This window comes from Acanthopagrus latus, chromosome 4, assembly GCF_904848185.1.
Source record: "Acanthopagrus latus isolate v.2019 chromosome 4, fAcaLat1.1, whole genome shotgun sequence".
NCBI lineage: Eukaryota > Metazoa > Chordata > Actinopteri > Spariformes > Sparidae > Acanthopagrus > Acanthopagrus latus.
In genome coordinates this window covers 7026004-7037458 of record NC_051042.1, presented here as the reverse complement: position 1 = coordinate 7037458, position 11455 = coordinate 7026004, and the positions used below count along the sequence as shown (strand labels likewise).

The 11455-nt window shown below is 39.6% G+C and overlaps 3 protein-coding genes across 7 annotated transcripts in view; 2 read left to right on the top strand and 1 right to left on the bottom strand.

Annotated features, from left to right (window-relative positions):
• The first annotated feature begins 211 nt into the window (after positions 1-211).
• On the top strand, positions 212-1463 carry LOC119018014. Its single transcript, XM_037095338.1, has one exon. It carries the CDS (start codon positions 212-214, stop codon positions 1382-1384), a length of 1173 nt encoding a protein of 390 aa, XP_036951233.1. The 3' UTR covers positions 1385-1463.
• A 2457-nt stretch (positions 1464-3920) lies between these two features.
• LOC119018013 (transmembrane protein 138-like) lies at positions 3921-10290 on the top strand. Its single transcript, XM_037095337.1, has 5 exons — positions 3921-4037; positions 7577-7773; positions 8004-8175; positions 8432-8507; positions 10178-10290. The coding sequence occupies exons 1-5, from the start codon at positions 3921-3923 to the stop codon at positions 10288-10290; spliced, it is 675 nt and encodes a 224-aa protein (XP_036951232.1).
• Positions 8517-11455, bottom strand: part of cfap70 (cilia and flagella associated protein 70) — a 27548-nt gene continuing 24609 nt past the window's right edge. For all 5 annotated transcript variants that reach the window (XM_037094820.1, XM_037094816.1, XM_037094817.1 and 2 more), the window contains one exon: positions 8517-11011. In XM_037094820.1, the coding sequence (XP_036950715.1) occupies positions 10868-11011 (144 nt within the window). In that variant the 3' untranslated portion in view covers positions 8517-10867. The remainder of the gene's footprint in view (positions 11012-11455) is intronic.

The window sequence follows — 11455 nt, the reverse complement described above, 5'->3', positions numbered from 1 at the left end:
GCTCTTTGGAGAGCAAATGATTGCAACCTAACAGTGGAGAACCTAAAGGACGCAGAGCAAGAGATTGTTCGCTACTGCCAAGGAAAGGTTTTCACCAAAGACAGCCCTCCAAAAAGGTGAAAATGTGAAGAGAAGCAGCAGTCTGTTCAAGCTCAATCCAGTCTTTCAAGAAGGCATCATCAGACTTGGAGGAAGACTGAGCAGGGCTGCTATGCCTGAGGAGTCAAGGCAGCCAGTGATTCTGCACAAAGATCTGGGTATTACAACACTGATACTCAGAGACATCCATGAAAGCCTGGGTCATGCCGGGCGCAATCACGTTCTCGCCAAATTGCGGTCCAAGTATTGGATCCCTGGCGCAAGTTCAGCTATACGCAGACTCTTATCCAAGTGTCAGGTCTGTAGGCGGACTCATGGAGCCGTAGGGCAGCAACAAATGGCCAATCTGCCTCGAGACAGAGTCTTGCCAGACGAGCCTCCGTTCACCAACACTGGAGTGGACTACTTCGGCCCGTTCGAAGTAAAGCGTGGAAGAACTTCGGTGAAAAGATATGGTGTGATTTTTACATGCCTGGCAGTCCGTGCAATTCACCTGGAAGTAGCATCTTCTCTGGATACAGACTCCTTTATATCCGCTCTCCGCCGTTTCATAGCTAGACGAGGCCAGGTGAAACTCCTTCGCTCAGACAATGGAACAAACTTTGTCGGCGCCGAGCGTGAGATAAAGAGGGCAATCCAGGAGTGGAACACCTCACAGATTGAAAACGCTCTTCACCAGAGAGGCATTCAGTGGCTATTCAACCCGCCCACTGGCTCCCATCATGGAGGGGTCTGGGAGAGAATGATCAGATCTGTGAGGAAGATCTTGAACGCCACCCTGAGACAACAAAAACTAGACGAGGAAGGCTTACACACCTTGCTGTGTGAGGCAGAGGCCATTATTAATAGTCGACCTATAACAAAGGCATCTAGTGATCCTGACGATCTAGAGGCCCTTACTCCAAACCATCTCTTGCTCCTGAAGACCCGACCATCGTTGCCTCCAGGTCTGTTCGACAGTCGAGACCTGTACTCACGCCGAAGATGGAAACAGGTGCAGTATATGGCAGACATTTTTTGGAAGCGATGGATCAGGGAATATCTACCACAGTTTCAAGAGCGTCACAAGTGGTTCCGCCCATCTCGCAATTTTGCAGTAGGAGATAATGTGTTGGTTGTAGACGATTCAGCACCACACAACTCCTGGGTGATGGGAAAGGTAATCCAGACAGTTCCAGACAAGTCTGGACTGGTACGTCAGGTCCACATAAAAACCAAGACTAACACGTTGGATAGACCCATCACAAAGATTTGCCTTCTTCAGGAAGGAGAATGTAGCAAATGATAACTCTTACAATGACAAGATGACTAATGTCATAAAGACTTTTATTTGGCTCCATTGTATAATTTGGTAATTGTCTCTAATTAAGAGAACAATTAGGGGCCGGTATGTGGGAGCCAAATGGTGTTTTACGTGCTTTCACATGCTTCGATTGAAGGTTGAAGGTGTGCTTGGTTTCATTTGACAGTTCATGTAAATTTGAATAAATATTTGTGTAATAGGAGTGATAAATAAATAGTAAAAGGTCAGTTAAATTCATTTAATTCATATATTTAGTTTAAAAAGAATGACATAACATTCTGCTAGTAAATTCACTCTGAAGTAAACTCATGTTACTGTCTCTTTAAAAGTTGTATGTTCTATCGTGCTCGTTGAGGTATATCAGGCAGTTGAGCTTTGATCTAGGATCGAGCCACACAGTTTCCTGACCGTAGCACCTTTTTTCTGTTTTTGGGAAAGCTTAAGTTTTGGTTTTACTCCTGTAAGAAGACATGGAAGAAAACGTGGAATAAATATATTTTGCCATTCCTTTTACATCGGAGTCCTGTGGAAGTTTTTTCCCTACACAAGAATATGGTGCACGAGTTAAGTTAAGCATGGATGAGGCTCAACTCCCACACACCTTTTTCCATGAGAATGTTCCTTGAAGAATATTTGTACCAAATTTGATGATAGCATCACCATCTAAAAATTCAAGAGAAATGGTGGCCATCTTGAAAAATGGTTGCCATCTTGAATTTTTGAGGGATAAGCACCATTTTCCAAAAAAATATTATTAATAGAGTATTTTCACAAAATGTTATGCCTACATCACTGTTTGAACGATTGACATAATGAGCATTTGACAGAAATAGCGGCCATCTTGAAAAAATGGCCACCATGTTGAATTATTGGGTGGCCAACGCCTTTTTCCCAAAAAAGTGACCCTTAGAGAGTATCTTTGCCAAATTTGCTTGTATACCAATTTGAATGATTCTATTACTAGCATCAGGATTTAGCTTCCGTCCAGCTCTCTCTGGGCCTCTTTTCCTCTCGCGCTGGTTCGACATTGATCAGTTGTTTGGTTTATGAGTGCCGTATTGTTTAAAAAAACAGAATTCAGTGCTTGGAGAGATGATAAGTTTTACTATTTCCAAAACTTTTGTTTGCAGTGCTCAGTAGAAAGCGTCTGCTCACTCGGCCATCTTGGCAGGCGCCCCCATTTGAGAAGCCCCTGGCTACAGAACACAGATCAGGGAGTGGCTCAATGTGGACGGAGTAAAGAGTCACTCTGCAATCTGCGTGCTGCGGTTCAATGTGGGGGGAGTGGTCGGAGTTAACTCCGCCCACCCACCCCCACATGGAGAACTTAGATACTTGGAGAAAATCTTGCTGTTGCAGGAGGTCAGCTGGAGTTCAACTTGAACGCAGAATTTGTAAAGCATTTCTGAAATAATTTATTAACGGTGTCACTGTAGTCCAAACAAATGCGACGTTGCACACCCTTGAACCACGCAGCAGCCATGTTGAAAATGTCAGAGATGATTTGCAGAGATATTTGATACACAAACACACAGAGAGTCAGACAGACAGAGATTCCTTGCTTTTATTGAGATATTAACAAAATTAAAATTTTGGGGGAAGGGGAACTATGGCAAGCCATTTCAACATTTAATCAAACCACACTCCCATCTGTAATTACATTTTAGATAGCCATAACAGCATTTCTCCTAGTCAAAATTGTATTCTCACTAGTCAGAATGGTATAGCCACAATAACATTCTTACCAGTAGAAAAGAGAAAAGAGATCTACAACTTTGATTGTACTTGTCAAAACTAAATTTAAGATATCTAAAAATTCTTAAAAGGTATGAGTGGCCATTTTAACATTTAATAGCTAGACTGGATATGTACTGCAGATATCTGTAATTCAATTCCTCCTAGTCATAAAGAACATTTCAGATATCCACAGTTACATTCTGGATATCTAGAATGAACATCCTGGATACCTGCAATAGAGTTCTTACTAGGAAAAAGTCTTCAATATCTTCAATCCTATTGGTACTAGTCATAATTTTGAATATCCAAAAAAACATTGTGATGTATTATGACTAGTAAAAATGCAATTGTGGGCATCTCTCTCTCTCTCTCTCTCTCTCTCTCTCTCTCTCTCTCTCTCTCTCTCTCTCTCTCTATATATATATATATATATATATATATATATATATATAGATATATATATATATATATATATATATATATATATGTGTGTGTGTGTATATATATATATATATAACAACTAAAAGGTATCAGGAGGAAGTTCTGTGTTATGAGCTCACTTCAAATCAACTCAGCATCATAAACAATCTCTTCCATTGCATTGACTCAACCTTGTTCTTTGAGTATAAAATCGAATAAGATAACATAATGTATGATGAAGTATATCAAGTTCTGACAGTCTGTCGTTGTTTTGATTAAGAAAAGAGATGAAGCCATTGCACTAATCAAAGCGCAAAGAGAAAAACGCATGACACAAATCTGGTGCCCGTCTCTTAGAGACATGGAGGGATTACCCCTGTTAGACACGAACTGTCAGTCTGTGCTGCACACAGTGCTGTTTGTGGCCACATACTTCATCTGGACTGCTTCATCCTCTGAAATCAATCTTCAATCACAGGTACACACACTTTTGATTATTTGGCAGCAGTTTCAGAGTTGTTGATTGATATTCTGAAATAGTTCAAGAGAGGATGTATCATTTTTGTGTGAAGCAACAAGCTGTTGTGGAATTTCTTAAGAAGATTAAATGGTGTAGTACCAAGAGGTACAAGTTGGGTCACATTAATGACTAGAACAAGAAAGGCTGTTTAAATGTAACCACTTCATTCCTGTCAAAGGAAAACTAAATATCTGACAAACTAAATTAATTAGGAGTAGATTTTATAAGGTGATGATTGATGGCTTTTTGTCTCTGATGTGTATCCACAGCACTGGAAGAACCTTTAACAAGATGTTCCTCCCATTAGACTTTAAGTAATATTTTCAGTTGTCTCACTTACGTTTAGCCCTGGAGACAGTAGGGCCGCTAACCCAGAATCTCAGTGGGACAGCTTCCAAGAAGAAGTAGTCTTCTGCTGGACGTTCCACCATTGAGAAGTAGTCCTAATCTTCCTCACACCTGTCACGGCAGTGCCAAGCTATAAATATACAGGGTCATAAGAGGATCCACCCAGTGTCAGTGTGAAGGAGTCTGTCCTGGGTCACAAGATGTCAAAGGAGCCAAGGCAAAGATTTACACTTCCCACTTAAATGTCACAACACAAGTAAGAGGACAACCTGTTTTCTCGATATTCAACAAGAGAGAGGAGATATAGTCTGTTTTAATGAAAAGATAAGAAGAAGCCTGAGGGAATAAAAATCAGGCATGAGAAGCTGCTCTCCAACTTAACAGTAACCTGCAGTTCACTGTGAAAACATCCTGGTGTACAGTTAGTCGTCATTCAGTTAGAGGGTGTCAGGGCTTGTTTTGTTTTGTCTTTTTTATTTGCAAAAATAGCTCAGGTTTTATTGATCTAAGGTAACATTTTCTTGTGATTAAAGATATTTATAAAAAACATATAGTTCTAAATATGTAAGTATGTAAAGTTTCTGCATTTTAGTGTGTTTTAATTCTTACATATTTTGTTGAATTGTGTTCTTATATTGACCTACATAATCTCTGTCATCCACAAGTGTGGTTAAATACACATAATATCAGCTGACACAACATGCACAGTGCAGACGACAATAATGAACACTAATGTTGTGTGAATGAAATAAATGCTTTTGGTTTTCAGGACAATGATGACAATCCTAATTTCTATGTTATTCTTGATTTATTCTGGTAATCCTCAACCAACATGCTGACGTTTGGCTTTCATCAAGTCGCAACGTTGCTAGCTTACCACCTTTATATAATCAGCAGTTGGAACAGTTACAAAGTGTAGCATCTGCTGTGAGCAGTTTCATGACCCTTTAAAAAGGGGATGAAACAGACCAGCCAAAAGTCTTTGTGCTTTTCATTTGACCTGCGTTTCATAAAGACATCCCAGTTGTTTCAGCTCCTCACTTTTAGCTTTTCTGGCCTCCATTGTAACTCACGACAGTCTGTTTTCATTTTTATTGTTTTGTTCATGTCCACATATTAAAAGTGAAAACACTTTCAACAAGACTTCTGTTTTCACACATTTTTATAAATTCTTAATTCTAAAGTGAGGGAGGAAGTTGGCAAATGTGACTAAACTTAAAGCTTTAATACAATGTCAATAGGTTACGTTAACGTCAATCGCTTCAAGGTGTTTTAAACCAAAGATGATATTTTCCTAACCTCAATCAATCAGAGCACAAGCGATAAAAGTGATAAAATGCGACTGGGCTGCTACATGACCTCATCTTTAAACCCGATTCTGAGTCTGAAAGATATTCTTAAGCACATCTCCCATGATGCCACATGGCTAACGTCTGTGTTTTGATTGTGGCAGAAAAAACTCAAGTGTGCATTGAAAATGTTCTTCACACAAAATACAAAAAAACACATTCTCTTGCTTGCTTCTTTTCTCATCTAGCCATGCAGGTAGTTATGATTGTATTTTTCCAGGTTCTGGGATATCCATGCCTATACAAATGTGAATGGAATCTAATTTGAGCGCCAGCATGAAATTCAACAGGACTTCTCTTTCCAGAGTAACATTTCAGTCACTTGGTCATGTTTCTTTTTAAGTAGCTCAGCTACAAATTGATGACAGCAAGGAAGAGGCAGAAATCTTGTGAAGATGAATATCTCAAAATGTGAACAAATAAAACTCAAATTATCTGCATGGATACAAGCTATGGGCCTGAACATTATCAGACAGGTCAGTCCCATCCATTTGGGGGTTTCGGCCCCTCTGTTCGTATTCAGGGCTGAAACAAGGACCAGGACTTCAGAGACTTTAATTATAAGTCTTTAATCATTTGGATTATGAAAAGCATTTTATTTATTCCTTGAACTCTACAATTTTGTGTCTGTACTTTTTATTTCCTGACATGTTTTTTTTTTTTTAATGAAGATTTCCTGAGCAAAGAAAAATCATCTTCAGCACTGGGCCTTTGAATTTTTAGACAGTCCAGTGTGTTCTTCGATTATTCAGCAAAATGTAATAGTAGAATTTTCTCAACATATAAAAAATGATTACATGATGTACATGCAAGTAATAAATGCTATGATTTGGAAATCACCAATCATGTCAATCAAGATGCCCAATCAATTTATTGGGCTTGTTGAATTTAATAAGTCGTGACTAAAAATAAAGGATGCAACCTGTAAAAGACGATCAGTATAGAAAATGCAAACTCCGTCCTGGTTGCTAAAACACTCACTGAAGAATGACACAGAGGTCACAACCTCAGGGTCTGTGTGGAAGCTACAGGCTTGCTGGTATTGACTCTGTGTGACGTGCTCAGTCATCAACATGCTGAGAGCTGTTCATGTTCACTCAGACTTCAGCCAATGTTATATGAGCTGCTGCTGGAAGAATCACTTCCCTTCTCTGTGAGAGTGTGATTGACCAGGTGAAGGTTTATTTAATCATCCGCTTCTGCAGATGCAAATATTTAATGCTTTCAGCAGTTTCTCTGCCGCTTTCATGTGCTAATAAGGTCAAAAAGGTTCAAGTATATCCTCTTAGTATCAACATGGGACAGTTAAATGCATTTCAGTTGGCAGTTTGTAGAACACGCCTGGTTATGTTTCATAAGAACAACATGATGGGACGAGGTTTCTATTAAATCAAGTGTACGAGAGCTTCACTGTGTCGTAAAAACTGTTTTTCAGCAGAGAACTAATTTGCATCTCCTTCCACAGTCTCTGTTGGATCCACTTTGGTGCTGATGTTGCACCAAGATTCAAGAAAATCCTCTCCACAGCCTATACCAGGCCACCACATCTGCTCATGCTGGAGCTGTAAAAATCAACCATTGTGACATGCTGGCTTCTGCGACTTCCAGGAAGCTCATCCCAAAACCGGACTCTGTTTCCCATTTTAAAAGGACTTCAATTCTTCCAAAGTAAACAGGACTAATTTTAACTAGAGAAAATGGAGCCCTGATGTTGTGACTAAACTGTGGATAAATTTGAACGCCTCACCAAGGCCCCAAACCAGTCAGGACCACTGCATGTGGATTGATGTTTCTATGTAGTGTGTGGGCAGGTGCAGTGCAGCCTTGGATCCATCGTATCCGCCCGGGCGCCCAGCCTTCGGGCCGGAGACCCTCCAAACCAGCAACTACTCTCTGGTGTTACTGATTCAGCTCAGCCTGCTCTCATTCGACCTGTTCGTTAACTCTTTCAGCGAGCTGCTGAGGGCAGAACCGGCTGTCCAGCTGGTGCTTTTCATGTGAGTAAGAGTTCCTCACTGATTCAGCCACCAAGCATTATCTTTAGCTCGAGGAGGGAAAACAATTCTGAGCTGAGAATAGTACACTTGTCTGTACTGAGTCATTAGGGACGCTGGAATGATTTGAAACAGCACTGTACAAAGGAGTAATCCTTATGTTCCTGTCTCCCTCCTTTCTGCTGGTCACATATTCTCCATCCTCTCTCTTTCTGTCTGCTTCCCTCCAACAGTATACAGGACATTGCCATCCTGTTCAACCTGATCATCATTCTGTTGATGCTGTTTAACACCTTCGTGTTCCAGGTCGGCCTGGTCGCCATATTGCTGGAGCGGTTTAGATCTCTGCTAATGCTCTCTGCTCTTTATTTGACCTTCAGTATCACACTCCACTCTTGGCTCATGGTACGTGCTTTATGTGCACAAAGAGAGAGATATAATAATGTCTCCATACATATTCATTTACCATAAGAACCAAACAGACACTGGGAGCAAAATCCTACACATTTCATAAAAATCATGCCTGAAGATGCCAGTGTGTGAACAACAACATTTTTAGTGGGCAGACTGGAATACAACAATACATTTCTTATTTTAATCTCATGTTTCAAAGCTGCAAGGTGTAAATGACCATCATTGTGTTTCTGTTTAACCTCTCCAGAATCTGCGTTGGATAAATACCAACAGATTTATTTGGACGGACGGCCTTCAGGTGCTGTTTGTGTTCCAAAGAACAGGTAAGCATGATGCGTCAATAAAATGTTTTTAATGCCAACCAAAAGTATTTATTAAAATGTCAAACCACAAATGTAGAGCCAGACCAATATATTGGGATCAGGTATTAGTGAATATGGTGACCATGCAGCGAAGCATAAAGAGAATAAAAGATTATTCTGTCATTTCAAACCTTTAAATTCCCAGTTTTAGTTCACTGATGCCAGTTATGTGAGTGAAGTTTATTGTTAAAGGGACTGCGTTGTGCTGGAAGCCGCTCTTTTACTTTCCTTTGTGGACTCCATTTCTTAACCACAACATTAGCTACATTACACAACATTAGTTACATTAGTTACTGTTCCCTCCAGCGAGGTGGAGGAGGCACTGAGATGTGGAACTTGAGAAGGTCCATGAAGTCCAGCAGCATTAAACAATTTCAAGAAATCGTTCACAGGCTTGTGTAGGCAACAGAGAGAGACGTCACACTACACTCTGCTCACATATGGTCAATTAAGAAGTTATCAAAACATGTAAATTGCTACAAATTGTTACAAAGAGCGCCTTAAAACTGTAAAATGCCCTGCCTCAGTTACATATCATTGTCAAAAGTGATGAATGTATAACGGCTGATTTGTCACTACTGGAAATGTTTTACTTCCTAATATCAGTATCACTATTGGCCCCAAAAATCGAGTATGTGTCCGGCTATACACAGAAGGCTACATACGAAATAACTGCTGTGTCAATAGCTTTGTTTGGGTCTTGTGTTCCTTCAATAACTTGAATGTAAAAGAGCATCAAGTTGCAACTATAGATCTAAATGACCTTGAGGCATTCTAAGTTTACAAGAGCTAGAATACAGCAGAGCTTTGGTATTTTATCCCTACTGAAGAAATAGACAATGGAGAGTGATTCCCTTGAAACTAATGTTTACAAGAGTGAATGCTGCATGTCAGAACAAGGATTAAAAATTGTTCTGCTTCAAAGGACTGACTCAATAGTTCCTGCTCACCATTGAGCGCAGTGCTGTTTTTATATAACCTCTGAACAAATGAATTTTCAGTGTGATCATCGCTCTAGTTATGCTATGAAGAAGGTCCCTGACAGAGCTCAGAGTTTCTCATCAGTGTCAGTCTGCCCTGTCTACCATCAGGCTCCAGGAAGTGATCTCACATTGCCATGTGGGGTTGATTTTCATAGACGTATAAGCTGCTAAGTGGATAAAAGGATTATTGTCTAGATGCTGTTCTCTGCAGGTGACCCTTTATCAAGTATGAGGACAGAATGTGGCCGTGTTATTTATCTCTCTGTTTGCTCTGCTGCTCAAGACCAACCCAGACACTTACTCAGTGTGTGATTCGATGTTGCATCACTGCTTCACAAAACCTCTTACATTTTGAACCCACTTTAAGGCACTGTTAACTCTACTGGGCTTTATTTTCCTAATTATTCTGTTTAATCAGTAGAAAACTAGACTACTTCTGTAATGGGTGGATTGAGTCCAAGACAGCGAATCCATCTGAATGTCAGTACCTTGGATAAAGTAAAGTCACCCCTGACTCATCAGAATGTACTTTTTCAAACCTGGGGTGGTGAAAGTGTGACTGAGAGTACATTGAGACTGTCTGATGGAAACAAATGTATTTCTGTTTTTATATATTAAAACAATCCTCACATATTTCCCTGTTCACAGCTTCTGTGTTGTACTACTACTTGTACAAGAGGACCTCAGAGTATCTGGGTGACCCTCGCCTCTATGAGGACTCACCGTGGCTGCGAGAACTCTTTGCTCAGGTCCGACAGTGATCCCCTGCATCAGACTACCTGATCCCACAGTGGCCAGAACTTGTATAAACCCATGTCCAGAAACAAGGCACAAATAAAAATGCCCATATGGAAAGCAAATACATTGACAATACAAATTACATTTTAGGAAGTATAATTTCCAAATTTAAAATAAGAAATACATTCATTGAAACATATGCATTGTAAATGTATCTGACAATAATTATATCCAAAACATAAAATTCACTGAAGATTTCCTTCCAGTGAAGCAAGAATTGTGCCAAAACTCTGGTGAGGTGTTTCTCAACATCTCATCAGGCTTGTTTTTCTGAGATAATGTTTCTGCACCATTGGTTGATTGTCACCACATGCCCTTTGTCCTTTCTTTTCTTAATGCTGTACATTTTTTAAAAGTTGCTATTGCAGTTTTATATAAAGTGAGCCTATTTGTGTTGCTTTGAGTTTGTTTGCAATGTCCATCCTGACCTGTCGTACAGCTTGGCCAGTTATTGATTTCACTGCCTGTAAAATCTGATCCATCATGTGTCACAATAAATGTTAACACATATACACCCTCAAAATACAATAAAATGTCTTTTTAAAAAATGTCTTCATACACTGTGTTTGCGTATTTACACCCCGCTTCAGAGCTTGCTCCAAAGCATGAGTCCAGACGACTGACGAGGAGCTGATCCTGCAGCTCACTGAACTCTTTGAGAAGTGAATCATTCTGCAGGTTGAACTGTGAAACAAGACAAAGAAAAGGTTTTCATAACCCTAACCCTAACAAAAATATATCCCAAACAGCTTCTGGATGACATATTTCATGAAAATAAATACTGTACTGTACACTGTAACAAAATGAATGACTAATGGAGAGGCATCATCAAAAAGCACTGTTTTACGTTTCTATAGACAATAATTTAATTGTTTTAGGTTTATTTGTTTTCTTAGAAAAAAAATAAACATAGATTTCAAACCATCATTAAAGTATCAATATGTAAAATCATTTTGATGGTACAGTGTCTTGTATGAGGATGAAATGTGTCTCAGCCTCGTCACCTGTTTCTTCTCTACATGACTTCAGTGAGAGGGTCGATCAAGTTTTCAACACATAAAATTGTGATGATGTAATTAGTTTTTTTAGTAAGCACCTACATTAGGTCTGATAGATGTCTATATACAC

Excerpts from the sequence above, each read along its gene's own strand:
- LOC119018014 (XM_037095338.1), top strand. The coding sequence starts at position 212 with ATGCCTGAGGAGTCAAGGCAGCCAGTGATTCTGCACAAAGATCTGGGT.
- LOC119018013 (XM_037095337.1), top strand. The coding sequence starts at position 3,921 with ATGGAGGGATTACCCCTGTTAGACACGAACTGTCAGTCTGTGCTGCAC. Across the intron at positions 8,176-8,431 it reads CACTCCACTCTTGGCTCATG|AATCTGCGTTGGATAAATAC; the intron begins GTACGTGCTTTA and ends TAACCTCTCCAG. Across the intron at positions 8,508-10,177 it reads GTTTGTGTTCCAAAGAACAG|CTTCTGTGTTGTACTACTAC; the intron begins GTAAGCATGATG and ends CCCTGTTCACAG.